Raw genomic sequence first — 22,595 nt, 5'->3', positions numbered from 1 at the left:
GGCGGGGGCGGGGAGAGGAATGAGCCGGACCTATGAGGGAGCGGCATGGAGTGGCGGGGACGACAGAGCACGGGCTGGAGGGAAGTGTCAGAGCAGAAGGGAGAGCGAGGAGGCGGGCCCGGGGCGGGGCTAGCGGGGGCGGGGCCTCCCGGGAGCACACCTATTAGGGCTGCGGGCTGCAAGCTGCGGACTGCGGTCTGGGAAGCCTAACGCGTGGGAGAGGAGTCAGTACGTGGCTGTTGTTCGGAGGCTGTGCGGTGAGTGGTGCCACCGGCCTTTCCCGCCGCGGCCCGGTCAGCCCTGGGCCGGCTCCTTCCACCCTCCCAAGCCCTGCGCCCGCCCCGGCGACCTGCCCGGGCCTGCATCTGCTCCGGGGAGGAGGACGTGAGCACGGACCGTGCGGCGGTTCCTTTGTTATGGCACAAGGGGTGCGAGAACGTGCCCAGAAGCCTACTTAGCGAGACACCCGAGGCGGGTGGGGGAGACCAGGGGATGTGGAGGCCGGGGAACGGAGATCTGGCTGCAGATGCGGAGCCGGGAGGACTGGAGGATCGAGAGGCTGGGCCGAGAGCGCGGAGGCCGGGTTGCAGGAGAGTTTGGACTCGGGGCGGGGGGAGGGGGGGCGAGGCCAGGTGGTAGGAGGTTGGAGCCGAAGGCAGGGGGATGCTTGGGAAGTGAGGGCGGCCAGGACCTTAGGCTGACATTTGGATCAGGAAGAGATGAGCGGATGATCGGCGCCAAGAAATGGAACCCCGAGAGGGCCTGGGGCGAGCCTGGTGCTGCTGAGAGGCGCGGGCTGATCTTCCTGTTACTGNNGTTTGGTCTCTGCTGCTTTCTCTGTCACAGACCTACATTTTTTCGGGTTGACTGTGCGACTCAGTTTCCCAGAGAAGTAAATTTCAAGCCTTGAATTCCATTTCCTTTTCAGACCTGCAGGCTTCCATAAATCCTTGCAGCTCTTCCCTGTGCGTACCTGTTGCCAAAGTCACCTAGGAGCTGCTTTGAGATCCCCTCAGGCCATGTGGAAAAGAGTGCCTTTCTCACACTTGTCACTTTTTATTTCAGTGGGTCTGTTCTCAAGCCATGCAGAAGCTACCTCTGTCCCTGTACTCAGTAAGTGGCATCCAAGCCAAAAACCAGCCTTCTCAGCTGCCTCTCCCTGTTCCTTCTCCAGTTAGCCATCAAGCCACCTGGACCTCCTAAATATCCGTGAGCTCTGTCCACTTCTCTCCATTTTCCAGAACCACTCTAGGCTCTCACCTGGCTACAGCAGCCTCCTCATTGGCCTCCATACTTCCAGACCTTTTCCCCTGTCCTTCATTCCGTTCTTCACAGCACAAGCTGAGTGATATTTATAAAACAGAATTCTAGAAGGCTGTTCCTTTGCCCATAGAACAAACCCAATCCCTTAACAAGGCTAACAAAGCCAAGCATAGGTTGGCGCCTTGGTCCCCTCCCCTGTCTTATCTTTCATTATACCACCATTTCACTTACTGAACAGCCAGGCGGATCTTCATACCTGTTTTCTGCCTGGAACACTCTGTGTTCCCTCTCTCTCTTCATTACATCACATTTGCTTGAGGAATTCCTACTTAGGTTTCTATTCTCATTAAGTACTTCAAGGTTAAGTCTTCCTATTATGATTTCCTTTTGCATCTTGCATTTCATAAAATGCAAATGGCATATCCTTTGCAGTTGCTTGTTTACTATCTTCCCTACTAGTTTGTAAGCAAATTCCATGAGGGACTATGTTTATGTTGTTATCTTGTTGTTCCTTATTGTTTTTCCCCATTTATAGGGCCTGGCACATGTAATGCCCGTACTACAGTATTATGCTTTTTAATAATTATGCCCTATCTAGGAAAAATAAACCTATTTTAGGTTTACTTAGCAAATCATAATTAAAAGATGTGAATTAGAAACAAACAGAAGCGAAATATGGAGTCACTGTGACAATGCGAATATGCAAGACAGTAACAGGTGCTAAGCAAGGTATTTAGACCAGCCTCTATCAAAATGTGCTCAGCCACTTTGTGTTGGAGTTACATGCCCTCCAAGAACGAAATGTAAAGCTTAAGTCATCCCTATCACAACCTGATGTTTGAGCTTTGGTTTGCTTTGCTCTTTTGCAAAAGAAGGCTTTGGTGAAAGTTAGAATGTGTTTCAATGAACAATTTATTGAAGTGTGGCAATAAAACCTGTACACAGTAAAAAAAAAAAAAAAAGAAAGAAAGAAAGATTGTACCAATTAAATCAAACTTGCTTTTGGTCTCTTTAAAAAGGGCCTTGCTTCCTGCCATTTTAAGAGACTGACATGTTATCTGATATAGGCAATTACAATGCTTCTTTACTGTTTTGCTTTCAAACCCAATTTAACACAGTCTACTGCTTCATCCCCCTTCAGTGCTAAAAAGCAGTCTTTATTTTCATGTATGGCTTTAAGACAATTTTGGTGCCTACTATTAGATCTTTAAACTCTGCCTCAAATATGGGAAGCAGTGGTGTTTGGGCCCAGAAAAAGAAGTGGGTATTCTTAGGCTGTTAGATAATGTTTTGTACACATTTAACAAATGTAATGGAGGGGAACAGGTGCTTTGTTGTCAGACCGCTCAAGGCCAGGTCCCAAGGGTGCCACTTACTACCTCATTCATAAATCAGGCACAAATCATATACACACCTCATAGGGTTGTTGTGAGGATAAAATGAGATGTCTGTTGACTGTACTTTTTAACTACGTAATGTTATTTCTCTGCCTATTTTGTTCTCGCCTGCAAATTGCTTACAGAGCTTCTGAATTAAAGTAGAGCAAGATAAAGTTATCTGATCCCTACTGAGCACTGTCTGGCATCTGCCTGTGGAGCCACTTTTGAACAAGGGAGTACAGGTGTGAGTCCCACACAGGGATAGGATCCATGGCTCTGACCATCCCTGCATACGCTCAGGTTTACTGCAGTATTCCGCACACAGTTCAGTAAATTATTACAGTGCAAAAGACAAATGAATAAATACTACTGACTGTGACTTTTCCCAGTTTCAAACCTTCTCTTGGAGGCAGGATTTCTTTAATCAGGTAGTTGTAAACCAGAATCTGCTTCTACAGAGGAGTGGTTCTGAGTGGAAGGGAGGAGGCCTTGTAGGTTACCTGTAATTTTTATAAGAGGCATCCAAGATCCTTCATTCTACATCTATTTTATACAACATATGGCTTTGAACAGTGGGGAACAATTCCAGCCTGTCTTCCTGGTCCTGGGGCCCTTCCAGAGAAAAGGAAAGAATGGTTCGATCTGTTTGTACGGCACAACTGAACTTAGTTTACTCTGTATTTCATTTTACTTGCTGCTCAGTGTGTTTTCACCTTAATTACAAAGTAAATATTAAGAGACTGACTACCAGGTCCAATGGCAATATCCAATTTGGTGATTCTTATAATTCCCCAGAGAAATTCAGAGACCGATGAGAAAGAATTTCAGTAAAACCTCTAGTACATTACAGCTGAAATCTGTTCTTATCCAAACTATCGTGAGAAGTCTGTTCTTTCTGTTTCACTTACTGAATCTGGATATGTGACTGCTTTTGAGACTTTGTCCTCTCTAATAGGTCATAAATACAATCCTGATGTTTTTCAAGCTCTTTGGCAAAAGTATAGTCTTTGCAGTAGTCATAATGGAAAGGCTTCACCTTTACTTTACGGGCATATAGAAATGTCTAATAACATGAAACCAGATATTTTGCTTTTAGAAGTAGATTACCCAGTGCCATCAAAAACACCATAACTGACATTCTTATTTTGTCCATTAATTAGAGTGTCTCTGCTGTCAGTTTCTGTCATGTTATTTATGCTCTCTGTCTCATCTTAATTAGAGCTTCTAGGTTATGGATTTTAGTTTCCTTCCTTGAAACTGTAGATAGTATTACCCCTCCTATGGGGTAGAAAGTCATGTAGAGGAGTGGGAGTCTCCCCTTTCAAGGCAGACAGATCCTGGTTTGAGTCCTGGCTCTGCCACGTAAGTTACTTAATTGCTCTGAGCCTCAGTCAGCTGAACTGTAAAATGGGGACCATGATGTCTCAGACCATTGTGGAAGGATTAGCCAGAAACACATAAGTAAATAATAAATGCATACCTAAATAAGTAAAAGTACCTTTTGGCTCAGAGTCTAGCCAAGATGAGCCAGCATCAAGAGGAACTGTTGTTACACGACACTTGCACACAACCCTCAAATCACATATGGCCTTGTGATTCTCTGGCCTTTTCTTTGCCTATGTGTTTTGGCAAATCTTTACTCATAATTTTTTTTTTTTTTACTTTTTATTTTTTTAGATAGATTAGATCCATGGAGATGATTCATAAGTGAGCAGTATTCATTCTGAGGTCACATTTGGAGATTTCACACCCTTTTGAGAGGTTTATCCTTTCCCTCAGTTTCCTTTTAGGACAGGCCCTTAGAACAGCCTACTGCTGGGTGATAGGTTAGCGGAATAGGAATCTGGCAAACTGTTGATACTAATTTAATATCTTATTTTGAAATCTCTACCATAGGCACGCTTTCAAACTATTTATTTTTAATAACAGGGTTTTGTGGGCTTTTTAATTTTTAACACTTCATATAGAAATTTTCAATTTTAGAAATTAATTTCCATTCTGCTGTCTTCACTGTAGATCATTTATTCTGCTTCACTGCATTATTGCAATATACAATGGTCCCTTTAGTTGGCTAACTAGAATATAAATAGGAAAACATTACAACTTTTCAGTTGTTTAGGAAAACAGCATGAAATCTTTGAATATCTATTTTAGAGTGACACTACATTTATACTGACAATCTTTTTTTAGTTTTTGATGGTCTGTTTGTAGCAGCTTCAGTGGTAAGTGTTAAAGGGGTCTAGGAACTAGAGAAGTGAGTCTAAGACCCAAGTTGAAATTGCCATCTAATGCCAGTTGGTCTGTTAAAATTTCTCCAGGATCTAATATATGTTCAGAACTGTTCTTTATTATCAACAGCATCCTGAATTGATGGAAAGAATTACATACATCAGTACAGGAAGAAACAATTAGTGTTAAGTTCATTGCTGTGCTAGGATATATTTTTTAAAACCTTTTGGTATGTTTTACCATTTATGTTTTGTGAAATGAAAATGTTCTAAGCACATGAACTCCTGTTATCACTTAAAGCGTTAAATATTTTCCTTGAGGGATAATTTTTTTATCCTTCTAAGATGAGATCACCATCCCCAGAATAATTTGTATTCAGCCCGGCATTAGCTAATGGAGGTGAGGTAATGCTAAGTGTGACACATTAGTAAGTTCTGCAAGAACCAAAGCTCTTCTCCCAAGAGTGTGGATATAGTGTTTTCGTGTGGAAAAAGCAGGTGGTGACAAGGAGAGAGCAAATGTGCATGTGTCTGATGCAATGAGGATTTTATTTATCATTATATAAATCTGTGATAGTATTTGAAGGTCAATTGGTACTGTTGCAATATATATGGTTCAGATACTGATAAAAAAAGCAATGAAACAGTATAGTCTCTGTTCCTGAGAAATCCTTATCAAATAGTATAAGATACTGTTTTAAATCCCATTCTAAAGAACTCGTATTTTTTTTCCTTTCAGCCACCAACTACCTTACTGAAACAAAATCGTCCATCTCATGCCTAATACCAGATCTCATTAAATTACAATCACTTGTATTAGGCTTGATCTATATGAAACTTTTTTTAACTATTAAAAATGATTTGGTTAAAATTCAATACATGTGTGAAAAGGAAGTGACTACTTAAAAGTCACATATTATTTAGATGACATCTTTTTTTTTTTTTTTAAGATTTTATTTATTTATTCGACAGAGATAGAGACAGTCAGCGAGAGAGGGAACACAAGCAGGGGAAGTGGGAGAGGAAGAAGCAGGCTCATAGCGGAGGAGCCTGATGTGGGGCTCAATCCCATAACGCCGGGATCACGCCCTGAGCCGAAGGCAGATGCTTAACCGCTGTGCCACCCAGGCGCCCCTATTTAGATGACATCTTAACATTGATATGAGCCAAGAAGCCAAATATTTTAAAACTCCGGAAAGCAGATCACTATTTAAATTTAAACTTTCTTTTTTTTTTTTATTTATTGTGTTCAGTTAGCCAACATATAGTACGTCATTAGTTTTTGATGTGGCGTTCAACGATTCGTTAGTTATGTATAACACCCAGTGCTCGTCAAAAAAAAAAAAAAAATTAAACTTTCTGTAAGGATAAAATAGTTTCATCCCATAGCTTTATTGTTGTCAAGAGATAAAAGGTTGTTAGAAGTTAATATTTCAGTCTAAGAATCACTACATTGTTTGCAGAAGTGTTTGACAAGAGATCTTAAAGGCCTCAATCATATGTGGGAACCTGTCAGCATTTAGGGGGTCCTGAACACATACTGTGTACCCTACATTTGGAAAACCCATTCACAGTGCCAATTTGAGGCAAACTCTGGGACTAGAAAGGACACTGGCAGGAGCTCCAGGTTCAGCTTTAGAAATGTCCATTTTTATTAAGTCTTCTTTTCCACTCTGTTTCACTACAGATTTACTACAGGCTGGCCATAAATAAAGTCTTGAAACATAGATAATACTATTTTCTTATGGATTGTAATATAATAATAGTAAATCACTTATTATGTATTTGCCTATGGTTTGAGAATTGTTAGCCACTCAGTAACTATTCTCTGAATTCATCAAATTAACCACAACTTTGTTTTTCAACCACAGATGGATAATTATTTTGCATTATAGTCTGCTCAGAATTGGCACGCATGGGACAATTTGGTCTCTATATTTAGGGTTCAAGAACGTTTGAGGTTTGTTGTACCTAATCTATGTTTGTTGTATGTGTGAAACAGAAAGAGAAAGAAAAAGAGGGAGACTAGGACTTGGTACAGAGCAGCCAAGGGAAGATTGCTACTTTCATAGTTATAGCATTCCCCTCTTTTTGGCACTCTTGAAACAGGGCTGAGAGTTGAAATTGACCACACAATCCTGATTGATGCAATCTACTCTTGCTGATAGATATTATTTTATAAGATAATCTTTGTTATTATTTTCTAAATTTAAAAACAATACAGATGTTGTAGAAAATCACAGGAAAATGTCAAGGAGTAAATAAGTTGCCAGTAATCCCATCGCCCAGAGATAGCCCCTGTTGAAAGATAGGTTAATGTGGAAAGATGCTGGAAAATTACTTTGGGTCTTTTTCTTGTGTTTAATTGAGATGATATTATTTTGTACAACTTTATAACCTATTTTTACTTAGCCTTTATTATAAGCATTTTCTATATAATTGATAAGTTCTTTAAAAAAGTTTTATAGCTGTATTAACTAATATATGGATATACCACAATTTAATTATTCTCAATTCTCAATATTCTCTTCTCCTCTCCTTCCCTTTCCCTTTCCCTCCTCTCCCCCAACCCCTGGGGTTATTTTTTTAGGCTGCATTCTTATAGGTGTAATTTTATCAGACAAATTTCTAAGCTTTTATTGAGGGATAGGAAGACATATCAAGATGTTTTCAAGAGATACTACCAATTTATGCCCCTTCCAGTAGTGTATGAGAATGCCTATCTCCCATACCTCTGCTAGCATTGTGCGTGATTGGTTTTGGGTATTACTTGATTATAGTATATGGGTAAATACACATGAAACTACACCTAGGACGTTTTTAGATTCTTGTCTCATAGTTTATCTTCTAAATATAGAGAAAATAGGAGCAATCTTATAAGAAGTACCTCATCCTCCTTCTATCACATTCACCCTCCTTCACACGCTGTACCCCAATAGTTTGCCCTCCTTCTCCTTATGGGGGATGAACCCTCAGTAGTTCTTAGCTGAGACTAATGCCTCTCTAGATGTGAGCTAGATTTGCAAACCCTTTCATCCCTTCAGGATCTTTCTGTCCTCTTGTCTTATTAATTTCTCACTTTCCACATTGTTCTCATCAGCATGAAAGCAAGCCTTCTATGGCCCATCTTTAAAACCAAACAAGGCAAGAAATCTCTACCCTTTGTCCCCCTCCAGCTCTTATGCCATCTCTCCTTTCCCCTTCCCTGCAAAACTGCTTACTCACTTGTGTTATCTGTACTCATTTTTGTTCTCCTGTTTTCTCCCCAACCTACTGCCACAACACTGATCCTTTTAAACTACAATGTTTGAAAAGTCTAAAACTTGGCTGTTGTGTAAATGTAGAATAAATATGCATCAGATATTTTATTTAATTAATAATAGAACTAGTAAGATATTAAGACCAGTTCAAAGGAGAATCTGAAAAGCAAACATAGATGGTTGGGTATAATGAGATGAATTTGTTAATAGAAGCAGAAATGGTTAATATCCTGCAGGGTAGTGAAACGTAATTTGGAAGTGTCATTTTTCTATAGGTCGAAAATCAGTTGCAGCATTAAAAGACAAAATTCATTTTTGTTGCTATAGGCAAGAATCATTAGCACAGCTATCTATTTTCTATGACTTAATTTCCTACAGAGTTGTAAAATGACCTAGTCATTACAAGGTCAGATAAAGGGTTAGTATCCAAAATCAAAAAGAGTTTATCAAACTCAACACCCAAAAAACAAATAATCCAGTTAAGAAATGGCCAGAAGACATGAATAGACATTTTTCCAAAGAAGACATTCATATGGCCAACAGACACATGAAAAGATGCTCAACATCAGTCATCAGGGAAATACAAATCAAAACCAAGATGAGATACCACCTCACACCTGTAGAATGGCTAAAATTACAACAGAGGAAACAGGTGTAGGCGAGGATGCAGAGAAAGGGGAACCCTCTTACACTGTTGGTGGGAATGCAAACTGGTGCAGCCACTCTGGAAAACAGTATGCAGGTTCCTCAGAAAGTTGAAAATAGAGCTGCCCTATGACCCAGCAATTGCACTACTAGGTATTTACCCCAAAGGTAGAAAAATACCGATTCGACAGGGCTCCTGCACCCTGATGTTTATAGCAGTGTTATCAACAATAGCCAAACTTTGGAAAGAGCCCAAATGTCCGTTGACTGACAAACAGACAAAAAAGATATGCTATAAATATATAATATATTTATACACACACACACATATTTATAATAGAATGTTACTCAGCCATCAGAAAGCATGAAATCTTGCCATTTGCAATGACATGGATGGAGCTAGAGTGTATTATGCTAAGTGAAATAAGTCAGTCAGAAAGACAAATACCATATGATTCCACTCATATGTGGAATTTAAGAAACAAAACATGGAGGAAGGGAGGGAAAAAAAGAGAGGGGGAGGCAAACCATAAGAGACTCTTAATATAGAAAACAGAGGGTTGCTGGTGGGGAGGGGAGTGGGGATGGGCTAAATGGGTATGGGTGTTAAGGAGGGCACTTGTGATGAGCAGTGGGTGTTGTATGTAAGTGATCAATCAGTAAATTCTACTCTGGTACCAATATTACACTATATGTTAACTAACTAGAATTTAAATAAAAACCTAAAAAAGAAAAAAGACACTCTATAAATTATAGTCACCTAATCCTCAAGATTCCTCTAGACCAAACCAGCACCACACTGAAATGATATACAGTAATTTCTTTTGCCCATTTCCAGGTGTTGGACAATTTTTCCTGATAATCCCCATTATACCCATGACCTTCTTGCCAAAGCCAGCAGTCTGTCCTCCACTGACTTGACCTCTTAGCAATACTTAAAGCATGGAACACTCCTTGAAAGACTTCTGCATGCTGTGGTATACCACATTCATCTGACCCTCCCCTCCCCATCCCCCTACCTGTTTCATCACCTCTCGTAGTCTCCTTCTGGCCCTATAAATACCAGAGTGCTCTGTGTGTCTCCAGTGCTGATCTCTCCCTGAGTTCCAGACTCTTAAATACCTATATCCAGTGATCAACTCTAATCTAAGCCACCATCATCTCTTTCTAGAACTATTCTGTAAGACTTTCCATTGGTCTGTGTGCTTCTCCTCCAGTCTTCTACAATTGATTCTCCACTCAGCAGCCAGAGTGATCTTTTTAAAGTGTGCCATTCCCCCCTCTACTTCAAACACACCAATGGTTTCTCCTTGCAACCAGAATAAAACCAAAGCTGCTCTCGGCTCCCAAGCACCCTATGTGATCTCACCTTCCCTACTTCATCTCTCTTTATGCTTTCTCTTCTTTTACCACGCACTAGTCAAAGTGGTCTTCTTTCTGTACCATGAATACACCAAACTTTTTCAGGGACTTTGTACTCGTTGGTCCTTCCCGGCAACGATAGCCTCAATGTCATGTAGATCTTGATGTAAACGTCACCTGAGAGGTGGTTTCCCCAACCACCTTAGCTAACGTAGCTCATACTCCCAGTCTCTCCATTACTTTACCCTATTTTCTTTTCTTCATAGTCCCAATTAGTGTCAGAAATCTTACTATCAATCTGTAATTATTCTTCCTTTCTAGTATGAAAGTTTCTTGAAGGTAAGAACTTTGTCTTGTCTTCCACTCTGTCCTCGTGCCTACAGTGGTACCTGGTACAAAGCATGTGCTCACTAAGTATTTGCTTACTGACTAAAAGATAGTTCATCCCAGTTACATTCATCATCCTTCCTTGGTTTTCTAGAAAGTCTATAGGAAACAAGATGGTAGAAAAGCAAAGAGTCTTTGTTAGAAAAGCAAAATAAAGCCTGGCTTTGAGAGAAAGTAAAACACTGCTCTCCTCTGTGATTGAATTGAAATGGTGACGCTTCCCTTCCTCCATATTCTTGTCTCCATCTTTTCCCACCATCGGTTCACATGATATTTACAGAGAAGGCAGGAAGGAACTTAGCTTTGGAGAACAAAAGAGGTCTCCTTAGCTTTGGGCTTGGAAAAGGGTGGGCTTTGGTAGGGATTTTCAGTTTGGGAAGATAAAAAAGTAAGTTCTAGAGATGGATGGTGGTGATGGTTGTGCACTAATGTAACTATATTTAATGTCACTGAGCTGTACACTTAAAATAGTTAAGATGGTAGATTTATGTATGTTTTATCACAATTTTTTAAATTAAAAGTGGGGAGAAAGGCTTTTCTCTAAAGGCTATTGTGGTTGGTGAGTCCTGTTGATGGGCTTGTATATTCTTTTATGATTTCTGGTCTTAGCGTACGAGTCAGGTTAAAGTTGTATTTTGATTCGAATTTTCGAGATCACCAGGGCTTCTAGAGGCTGGAGAAAGTTGAGAATTTTTGGCCTTGTTTTTCTCTCTTTATTTAGGGAGGCAGATTGCCATGGGAAGTACCTTTACTTCTGGAAGGCCAGAGAAGACATGGGAGAACTCCGGAGGACAAGTAGTAAGGAACTGGCTTCTTCAGAGGCAGCAGAGCAGAGTGGGAAGGAGAAGGCCTGAGTCACTTAGCTCTGTGACTGTGGACAAAGTCATTTTATCACTGGAAGTGGGGTGTCCTGACTTTCAGGAGTGTTGAGAAGAGAAAAGATGAGATGCGTAGAGCCCTGCTGGCTGCCTAATAAGGGCCCCATACGTAGTAGCTGCTTCGACTGTGAGGACTTGGCTCACCTTGTCAGGTCCACTGGAATTGTCTGATGGGAGAATGAAAGCAGGAACTTTAGTTCTCACTTCCAGGTTTCCCTGGCCATTCCACCAGCCTAGATAAGTTGGAATTCTCAAGCCCAGTTTCAGGATAAAGATTATATGGAGGTTTGGAACTTCCTGGTGCCGTATCTCTTGAGAATCTAAAGCACTGTAGCATAGTATTATGTGAGGTATACCATTGTGATGGGAAGTTTCTGGGTTTTGTTTTGACTGTGCTGAGTTGGAAGGCTGAGTTCTTGTCAATGAAGGACCTGATCTGTTGCAGGAGAAATAAGTTACAATTTGTATCTTGATCTGGTGGGAGCAGATAAATGTAAACATTTATCAAGCTGCATGCTTCTTACCTGTACACTATATGAACTTCATAGCTCACTTAGAAATGAGAGAGAGAGAGAAATGGACTATATTACACATTCTTTTAGAAAGGATTATTGCTCCTAGGTTTGACTCACCAAATCCTTCAACAAGAGAGGTGAAGCTGGGCAAGGAGTGGTGATACCAGTGTGGAAGTGTCCATATACAGCATTAATTTGGAGAAATAATCATTGGAATAATTAATATAATGCAGTGGTCTTCTAATGACGGGTTAACTTCTGTCTTCTTTGTATTCCAGTTAGAGGCATCCATGGAGAACACCGAACACACAGTGGATGCAAAAGCCATTAAAAATTCAGAAACGTGAGTATTTCTAACGCTATCCTTTATAATCAGGGCGAGATGTGGATGTAATACAGCAAACTTTAAGGAACAGGGAAGCAGAAAAGGCTTTCAAACCAGAGTGAACCAGCTAAATTCCTACCTCAACAGTGGCATGGCTTTTGCATGTTAACTTATCCTCCCTGAATCTCATCTTTAAAATAAAACTTTCACGAAACTGTGGGGAGGCTGGAGGGAAAGATGAGGTACAGTGCCTGACCCACAGTCAGCATCCCCAGCCTGCAGAAGGACGCCACAGGAGAGGCAGAAACTCGCAAGTCTAGATGCTTCTGTGACTTCCTAAATCCGTCTGCAGGATGAGAGCTTTTGTGTTTGGAGGAGATTTTTGGCTTTCTGTTTATTTATGAGTTGGTTTTTTTTTTTTTTTTTAAGATTTTATTTATTTATTTGCCAGAGAGCGAGAGCACAGCATGGGGAGCAGCAGGCAGAGGGAGAAGCAGACTCCCTGCTGAGCAAGGAGCCCGATGCAGGGCTTGATCCCAGGACCCTGGGATCATGACCCAAGCCGGAGGCAGACGCCTCACCAACTGAGCCACCCAGGCATCCCTATTTATGAGTTTTAAGACTAAAATGAAATGCCAGTTCTGTGTCTGGGGAAGAATTGCCTGGCTTTAGATGATCTTGTGCCCTTTGTTTTTCTGACTTCCTCTTTACAGTACTTTGCTTATTAATGCTTCCTATAACCAGATGATGGATAAAATGCAAACACAATGCAAACACTTAATGTAATTCATGTCATTATCCACTTGGGATCTCTCATGGAGCTTTTAATTCTGAAAGTTTCTTCTGAGACCCGGTATTATTATTTTGGACAAAAATAATAGTAATTATTTAGTGATCTTAGTACTAAATGAAAGTATTACAGAATGATTAACAGGTTACCAATAAAGATTTAGCAGTGTCCGTTTAGCTAAGGAGATTTATTAGAAATGAAACTTTTGAAATACAATCTCATTTTAGAAGGTTTGCGGTCTTTTTTTTTTAAACCTTTTTAAGTGATTTATATATTTTCGTACCTTTTCATATCATACAGAATATAATTTAATAGCAGGGGCGCCTGGGTGGCACAGCGGTTAAGCGCCTGCCTTCAGCTCAGGGCGTGATCCTGGCGTTATGGGATCGAGCCCCACATCAGGCTCTTCCGCTATAAGCCTGCTTCTTCCTCTCCCACTCCCCCTGCTTGTGTTCCCTCTCTCACTGGCTGTCTCTATCTCTGTCAAATAAATAAATAAAAATCTTTAAAAAAAAAAAAAAAAGAATATAATTTAATAGCAAATTGCATGGGAGGCCAAAACAGATTTAGGTCTATTTTTATCCAGTGATAAGTTATCCTTGCGTCCCTCAGGCTTTTTGAGTCTCTGGTCTGCCTCAGGCGTGCCCCCTCCCCACGTAGCTATCCTCTTGCTGGTAGAGGAGCCTACCTCCTAAGGAGGCAGCAGGAGGTGGTGGGGAATTACAGTTCTGGGATCCCTAATCTATATGATCTTCAATAAGTCCCTCGGTTTTCTGAGTGTTCATTTTCTCACCCATTTTCTCACCTTTAGCTAAATATAATCGTTTCTGACCTTGACTGCTTTAATTTACTATTTTAATCTTTTTCCAACAATGTTTGGAGAATTGTATATAATTTGAAATACTCTCAGGTTAAATGCATGAGGACATGGACTTTAAGTATTGATGTTTGGCTGTCCCTAGACCTGGTCTATCCTGATCCTTGGGCTAGATCAGGGGTCAGGCTTGCAGTCTATTTTGGTCAAGTTTTATTGGAATATAGCCACACACATTCCTTTACATGTTGTCCTGGGCTACTTTCATCAGCAGAATGGAGTAGCTGCTTCAACAGAGACTGTATGACCTGCAAATCTCAAATACTTAATGTTTGGCTCTTTTGAAAAAATGTTTTTTGACCCTGGTCTAGATAACAGGTTTTTGGATAAGTGACCTTCAGGCAAGTATTTCGAATTCTTTACAACAGTGATTCTGTGTATTAACTATTAATTTGTTGAGCCCATAGTGTTTAAGGAACAATTTAGGAATTGTGATAAATACCTTGCTTTGAGTCATATTTGCATTTTGTCGATTTCCTGTCATTTTCAGTGTAATTTTTAAGATCTTCCTCTTACCTTGAGAGATAAATATCTCACAAAGTTATAAGAAATTTAAGAATTTTAAACTATAAAATGCATTTGGTGAAATTTTATAAAAATTTAGAGGAAAACCTAAAATGTGGAGAGTAAAAGCCTGAACTCTGAAGTCCGACAGGTACACTCAGCCTTGGCTCTGACACAGTGTCTGTGTAACCCTCAGTACTGAGCCTCACGGCACCCATTTCCACATCTGTGAAATGGTTTCTCATGAAATTTAAATCAGGAAAGGCCTGTAGCACACAGCCTGACATTCATTCAACAAACGTGAACTGTTTGTATGTGTTATAAAAGTTGTATTAATGTGAACAGCAGCATTGGTCATTTCTACCTTTGTAAACTGTTGTTTGATTTCCAAACAGAAAGATCTTACATGGGAGCAAATCAGTGGACTCTGGAATGTCCTTGGACAACAGTTATAAAATGGATTATCCTGAAATGGGTTTATGTATAATAATTAATAATAAGAACTTTCATAGAAGTACTGGTATGTATCCTAACATAATTTTCAGTCCTCTTCAAATATTGTACCATTTATGTTTGGTATAATATAAAAAATAGAACTGATGTTATTAGTTAGTAAACGATAACACAGAATAGCCACAAAGTAAAGATAGAGCAGGACCCTGCACATCCTCCATCACGAGCTCTTGAGCTTCTGCCCATCATCAGAATTTCTCCTTCTTGGGGCACCTGGGTGGCTCAGTCGTTAAGCGTCTGCCTTCGGCTCAGGGCGTGATCCCGGCGTTCTGGGATCGAGTCCCACATCGGGCTCGTCCGCTGGGAGCCTGCTTCTTCCTCTCCCACTCCCCCTGCTTGTGTTCCCTCTCTCGCTGGCTGCCTCTCTGTCAAATAAATAAATAAAATCTTTAAAAAAAAAAAAAAAAAAAAAAAAAGAATTTCTCCTTCTTCCAACAGCTAGCCTCCCATCTGTATGTTGGCTCTCCTGCCCTGACTTCTGTGTAACCTTTGCTTCTTTTATGCTCCTGCTCCCTTTTTCATTCTAACAGAAGGATCGCAACAAATGAGTAGTATTTTTTTCTTTCCAAGAACTGGGCAAGGCACCTCATAGGTATTATCTCATTTAATTTTTATAACAACTCTGAAAAGTAGCCACTATTAGATGCTGAGAAATGAAAATTCTGGCACAGAGTTCACACAAATGACTTAGTAGCAGAGCTGGGACTTGGCCTTGGTGTGTGCCTGACCCGCCCCCACCCCCCAGTCTGAGCTCTGACTCCACCTTCTGCCCTGCTTCACTTGTCTCTTCATTTGCTCTATTAACTTGTTCGTTTCCCCCCACAAAAATAATAGAATCCCATCTTAGACAGACCTTTCTTTCACTCTGCTTCCTCTTAAGCTTTGATCTGATTTTTGTCTCCTCTAAATTTTGAAAACATGTGCTTTAAGCTTGCCATCTTCACTTCTTTCCATCCTTCTTGAATCTGTTTTCTGTTTTCTACCTCTACCTCTACTGAAATTGCTCTCTTAGGTCCACCATGTCCTGATCACCAAATTTCCCTTCTCAGTCTCTGTACTGGGTGCGACTTGAATCTACCAATATGGTTCAGACTTTTTTTTTTAGAGAATATAAACAATAAAATCCTTTATGATCCCCAGAAGTTAATTAATATCTTAATGTATTACCTGATTCTTTTTTCCTGACAGTTTCTTTCAAAGCTTAGTTTCATTCACAATATGTAAGCAATATTGTATCCTCCTTGTTCCACTTAATGTAAGATAAGCATTTTTCAGGTTGCTATATGATCTTCAGATCTTTTAATGATTGTATAATATTCCATTTGCTTAATTTGCATAATTTACCATATGCATGGCCATATGGGCTATTTCTCCATTTCTTATTTTCATATTGATGCTGGGATAATTCTTTGAATTGGCATATTGATCACATTAGACTTGATTTTTAATTAATGAAATTAGAAGCTGCAGACCCAATTTAGGAGGCCATCTACTGGGCCGGTGGTGAAAATGACCAGAACAAGCCAGATTGCACTGGAACGAGAAGCAGAACTTGGTGTTAGATTAGTTATGAGGAAAGAGTAATTGGAAAAATGGGTGTCTAAATCTGAATGGGAGCCTTCATATTGCTTTTGGCTCTAAGTTGAGATGCCACCTTCAACCATCCGATACTCTACATCACGTTGCTAGTTGTGATGCCCACTTCTGGTAGAATTTACGTGGTGGAACCTATTCTTTAATAAGCATAACAACAAATTACCTAATCCAGGAGTCTGGCTTTAGCATTCGAGTAAGCTCTTCTTCTGCTTTGAAATGTTAAGGTCAGGTCCTCACAGTGATCTCCTGACAGTCTCATGTTTTCTGTTCTATTAAATGGCTCACCACCCAGGACCGGAATTCACTCATCTTGTCACATGGCTGCATGGTGTCCTCAGCCTCTCCAAAGTCAAAACTTTGATAGGCTTATTTTAATTTTATAAAAATTACCTATGGCCATAATAGAAATTTCAGAAACTACAGATTAGCAAAAGAAAAAATTGTTAAGATCACTCATAGTCACACTATTCAGAGATGCTCTCTCAACAGTATTTTGTAGGCATAGACATTGAGTCTTTTTTTCTATTCATACATGTTAATAATTTCCTCAGTTCTAAGATGTGTCCTCCCTAATGTTTTTGCATTTTTAGCTCTGAGTGCATTGTATAATCAGTCTGTACGTTTATGTGGAGGGTACTGTAAAGGACAGACAAAAGCCCAGTACCCCTGGGTACAGGCCTAATGCTAGCCTTATTACTTTCAACAAGTTCCTGAACTTCTCTGTGCTCCCTGTCCCACATCTGTACAAATGAAGCTGGTCACAATCACGGTCTCACTGGTGTTTGGAAGGGCTGAAGGAAATTACAGCAGGATGCCTGGTGAACAGTATTAATGTGGTAGTGATTTGTGGGGAGGGGTTTCTGAAAACATATTATTAAAGTAGTAATGGATCTTAAAATTGTTGGGAACTTAAAAAAAATACAGTTCCTCTATGTGTGTGAGATGTGTGTATTATATATATCATTTTTTCTTAAGCAAAAGTAGGATCCTATTGTTTTATAGTTTTTTTTAATACAATGACTATTTCCCATGGTAAAATTTTGTCTACAGAAATTTATTTTTACAAGATGTATTTATTTATTTGAGAGAAAGAGAGTGAGCAGGGTGAGGGGCAGAAGGAGAGACAGAATCCTAAGTAGACTCTGAGCTGAGCTTGGAGCCCAAAGCAGGGCTCGATCCCACAACCCCAAGATCATGACCAGCGCCGAAATCAAGAGTCAGAGGCTCAACCAACTGAGCCACCCAGGCTCCCCTTGTCTACAGAAATGTTAATGGCAACACAGTATTCCATTATGTAAGTGAATCGTAATTTAACCAGACTTCACTCAGTAAGCATTTCAGTTGTGTTTTTCACTGTGTAAGCAGCCGGGAAAGAGATCCTTATGACCATAACACTGATACAGCTTATGTTATGAAGTGTCTTATACGCTAAGTAACTAAAGAGACTTTGCGTTACCACGATCATAGACTTTTCTTAGCAGTTGAAAAGAAGAATTTATTGTGGATTGTGTGACTTGCTGAATAGTTTATTTCAGAGCAGTTGCTCTCTCTCTCTCTTTTTTTTTTTAATGCAATTATAAGTAATCCTTTCTGTTTTCAAGGAATGACCGCTCGGTCTGGTACAGATGTAGATGCAGCAAACCTCCGGGAAACATTCACGAACTTGAAGTATGAAGTCAGGAATAAAAATGATCTCACACGCGAAGAAATTTTGGAATTAATGGACAGTGGTAAGAAATAATTAAAAGAGTGACCTACCTTCATTGTCCAATTTTATATTATGGGGTAGCTGTAATTATAAAGCACAAGAACCGTGGCACCATACTCTATATAATCCCACATTTTATATACGTAAAATAAGTTATTCATGCCATCTCCCTAACGTGGTTTGAGGTATGCTGACTGCCCCACATTGGGTTTCGATGATCTCTCAGTTCTGTCCTCAAACTTCTTCACCTTTCCCCTGTATAGTTTAATAGGAGATTGATTGGTGAGTGAAGTTGTGTTGGTTTTTGTCTGTTTATTTTCCTTGTAAACATTTTTCCAGTCTCTAAAGAAGATCATAGCAAAAGGAGCAGTTTTGTTTGTGTGCTTCTAAGCCATGGGGATGAAGGAATAATTTTTGGAACAAATGGACCTGTTGACCTGAAAAAATTAACAGGTTTCTTCAGAGGGGATTACTGTCGAAGTCTGACTGGAAAACCCAAACTTTTCATTATTCAGGTAATCTAGAACTAAACAACTTGGTTATTAAGGATTAATTGGATTAATTTACTCATTTGTGGATTAGCCAATGGATTTATTTTTTTCCCCTGAAGCTACTCAACTACTGTAACTTTTTTATTCATTTAAACTACCAGTTACAAGATATAGAATAAATGTTCATTTTAGATTTGTATCAAAAAGATTCCTCATTTTAACATCCATTTTTACACAGCCTTTACATTTCTTAGAAATAACAGTTATGTGAATACACTCATACGGTTTTTAATAAATTTTTTTTTTAAGTAGTCTCCACACTTAGTGTGGAGCCCAGCACGGGGCTTGAACTCACATCCCTGAGGTCAAGACCTGAGCTGAGATTGAGAGTCGGATGCTTAACCGAATCAGCCAGGGCCCTTACATGCTTATCTTCTAACCACTAGGCCTGCCGAGGCACAGAACTGGACTGCGGTATTGAGACGGACAGCGGAGCAGAGGACGACATGGCCTGTCAGAAAATACCAGTTGAAGCGGACTTCTTGTATGCCTATTCTACAGCCCCTGGTAAGACAGTTACCAATAACGAATGTTACCTGAACACAAAGCATGTGTTCCAAAGGCTGTTAAGATTTCGATATTCATAAACAGCTAACTGCTCTGTGTTTTAGGTACCGTAACAACAGAGAAGTGTCAGAAAGTTGTCTTTACCAAAGTTTGGCTGGAAAATATGCATTTATAAGAAAATGGGAGGAGGGGGTAAGCGGATGATGGGTATTAAGGAGGGCACGTGTGGTGACGAGCACTGGGTCTCATACACAACTAATGAATCGTTGAACACTACATCAAAAACTAATGATGTACTATATACTGGCTCACTGAACATAATAAAAACAAAATAAGAAAGCATACGTCCACAGTGTCATTCATGAACTTAATGCCAGATAGGGTACTGTATTGTAATCTAGAGTAATGAACTGTAATCTTGTGATACGGTACAATATGTGCTATATTGTCATATGCATGGTAATCAGCAGAGCTTTGTCTACCTTCTTAGAATAGGAGAGAGGTATGTTTTCCAGGAATTCTTTGGAAGATAGGAAATAATAAAGATAAAACTGAATAGTGTGTGAGAGGGTAAAGTAGAACGAGGGAAAAGAAAGAGGTTATTCCACGTTTTTGTGGTGTGTTGTATCTGTCCTCCTATAAATAAGCAATGATTGATCATGCACTTTATTAAACAACTAACTCAGGGTGTCACAGAGTTTGGAAATGGAGGACAAATGTATTTTTAAACAGTGTTACATTTTTAAATATGCTCAATGATTTCTTTTTAACCTCAAGACATCTTTCCAGGTAAAGTACTTCCAAATTAGAAGCAATAGATTCAAGAGTTTATTGGGAAAAAGCACAATGAAAACGTTGTGTTCCCTTTTTTGGAGTTTTTGAATACTCTGTAATGTCTTTATCATACTGTATTCAGACGCCTTGTAGACAAATTTAGGACATGCAAATGTGTGTGCATACATAAGCAATTGATTGCTTGGATGAATCAATAATCTGATGGCAACACCACGCTCCTTATAATGGTGCTTCTTATACGTTTGCCTCTGCATCTTTTGCGTGTTTCGCTCTTCGTCCCTGTGAGGAGGGAAACCCAGACAAGAGAGCTCACCATCATTCAGGGGGGAAGGTAGTCCACACTCTTTCCCTTGCCAAAAGCAGAGGTGTATGCACAACACCCCCCCCCCCACCTCCAGCATCATCTCCCCTGAAACGAGAGGTGTTGTTTATTTTCTTTTTATGGCGCTTGTGGAAGTTTGTGCTGGTTTTTACCTTAATGATATGGAATCATCTATAAAATCAGATACTCACAGTGCTTTGGTTGTATCCCACCTTGTAGGTTACTACTCATGGCGAAATTCGAAGGACGGATCCTGGTTCATCCAGTCACTTTGTATGATGCTGAAACTGTATGCTCACAAGCTTGAGTTTATGCACATTCTTACCCGGGTTAACCGGAAGGTAGCCACAGAATTTGAGTCCTTCTCTCTTGACTCTGCTTTTCATGGAAAGAAACAGATTCCGTGTATTGTGTCGATGCTCACAAAAGAACTGTATCTTTATCACTAAAGATGGATGGGTTTTGGGTTTTTTTTTTTTTGTTTTTTTAGTTCGTATGCCAAGTGAGGAAATGGTTTAACCGATCCTGTATTTTCCTCTCTTTTAAATCTAATTGAATACTTCACGTGGTACTTTGGAACCTGCTACTTTCATAGCAATAGAACCACGAGGCTACCTCACACTCAGAATCAGGTAGTCAAAATCGAATTTAATTAGGAATAAATAAAAATGGATAGTGGTACAATCGTTGTGAGAGGAAGTGTTTCTAAATTAACTGCCCTGATAATTAGCAAGTTTTAGTGACGCTGTTATGAATTTTTAAGTAATCATGGAAGAAGTTAAACATTGTAGTTATGAATTTCACTGATCTTGATATGCTCTCATATGAGAGTATGTACTCTGGCTTTTGTCAAACTACAGATACGATGATGGGGAATAATGTACCCTAGAATGTGGGGCTCTGTGGGCACGGTCAAAGTCTTAAAGACCTACCTTGATTTTAGAATCAGGATTTGGAGATGAGTCAACTGTATTTCTTGATCATTTGTCTGAACGCATGGTTTTGTGATGTTTGTTGAAAAAAGTCATGTTTAGTATTGAAAAAGAAGCTAAATATTTTGCCAGAGGAAGTGTGAGCAAATCCCATTGACTCTTGTGAGGCATTTAGCTACATGCAAGGTTAACGGAGGGAGGCAGAGTGAGAACCGCAAGGTGCTAAAACACAGCTCATCCACCAGCATCCAGATCCTGTCCTTTGTGCCTGAGCCAATCTGTTGAGCTTCACATACCAGCAAATATGTGAAGAGCTTTTATGTAAAAACCTCAAAACTGTCGATCATGCTGATAGCTGTGTGAATTGAAGACATTCTACAGGAACATACTAAAATACAACTTACATAATAGCCAATGGAATGCCACGAAGAAACAATAAATCCATCAGCTGGGCAGTCCATCGTCAGCAGATGGTTTGAGCCTGAGCAGAGACACGGCGGGCTCAGCCAGTGTGATGAGGGCAGAGCTCTAGACCAGCTTTTTGGAAAAAGCACTGCTAGCTAGTTTCTCGTCTGGATGGGTGTGCGTGGAGGATGCCCCCCAAGGCACGAATCTCCAAGAAAGCTAACCAAATCAGAAATTTCCGAGATGGAAATTTTCCACAGACGCTGGAAGTCACAACAGATACCATAGCACATTTTATGGTATGGTTTTTAAGCATGTTAAGTTATTTTCTGTTGAAGTTTATGGTCAAAGGTACAAAAAATGGTAGTTATAATGATGTACTATTCACTAAGTGAGAGGCCCGTGGCACCCAGGACCTTAGAAATCACCAGTCTCCCCCCTCCTCAGGTGATGGGGAGGCAGCCCCCGCCAGGGGGCCAGCCGTAGGCCTCCTCACTCCGCAGGCCCTGAGCCCTTGCTGCATCCCGGGCCTCACGGGTTTTGCAGTCTGACATTTCATGTAAACTATCTTTTGCTCAAAGAAAGAAACTCACATTCATAAGTGACCACTCTTTGTTTCACCTTTGGAACTTTTTCTAAGTAAATGAGGCATGTAATGGTATCTTGAGATGTGTTCCTGTGTGACTATTTTGTAAACTTTTGGTATGCATTTTTATTTCAAAATACAAATTTTAACTTAAAATTACCAACATGTTCAAGTTTTTGTTGTTCTCGTTTCTGATATCGTTCTACTAACTCTAGTTAAAAAATGGTTTTAACCAAGAGCTGGAGCTTGATTTGGAACCACGAGAGAGGG

At 40.0% G+C, this 22,595-nt stretch overlaps 1 protein-coding gene across 3 annotated transcripts; it reads left to right on the top strand.

Annotated features, from left to right (window-relative positions):
- The first annotated feature begins 127 nt into the window (after positions 1-127).
- On the top strand, positions 128-22,484 carry CASP3 (caspase 3). 3 transcript variants are annotated; one of them, XM_040643381.1, is made up of 7 exons: positions 128-257; positions 12,196-12,260; positions 14,806-14,930; positions 18,121-18,249; positions 18,567-18,742; positions 19,165-19,285; positions 20,622-22,484. In XM_040643381.1, exons 2-7 carry the CDS (start codon positions 12,208-12,210, stop codon positions 20,849-20,851), a joined length of 834 nt encoding a protein of 277 aa, XP_040499315.1. In that variant the 5' UTR covers positions 128-257; positions 12,196-12,207; the 3' UTR covers positions 20,852-22,484. The 3 variants fall into 3 exon arrangements, with proteins under 3 accessions (XP_040499315.1, XP_008708711.1, XP_040499316.1); XM_008710489.2 differs by lacking the exon at positions 128-257 and adding an exon at positions 11,246-11,322; XM_040643382.1 differs by lacking the exon at positions 128-257 and having other exon boundaries at positions 14,810-14,930.
- The last annotated feature ends 111 nt before the right edge of the window (positions 22,485-22,595 follow it).

This window comes from Ursus maritimus, unplaced genomic scaffold (assembly GCF_017311325.1).
Source record: "Ursus maritimus isolate PB19 unplaced genomic scaffold, ASM1731132v1 scaffold_28, whole genome shotgun sequence".
Taxonomy (NCBI): Eukaryota; Metazoa; Chordata; class Mammalia; order Carnivora; family Ursidae; genus Ursus; species Ursus maritimus.
The sequence above is the reverse complement of the archived record's forward strand: the minus strand, read 5'-3'. Positions and strand labels throughout refer to the sequence as shown.

What these genes read in the sequence shown, in the direction of transcription:
- CASP3 (XM_008710489.2), top strand. Translation starts at nt 11,260, where the DNA reads ATGGGAAGTACCTTTACTTCTGGAAGGCCAGAGAAGACATGGGAGAAC. An exon ending in AGAACTCCGGAGGACAAGTA is followed by an intron (nt 11,323 to 12,195) that starts GTAAGGAACTGG and finishes TTTGTATTCCAG; the next exon opens with TTAGAGGCATCCATGGAGAA. An exon ending in GCCATTAAAAATTCAGAAAC is followed by an intron (nt 12,261 to 14,805) that starts GTGAGTATTTCT and finishes ATTTCCAAACAG; the next exon opens with AAAGATCTTACATGGGAGCA.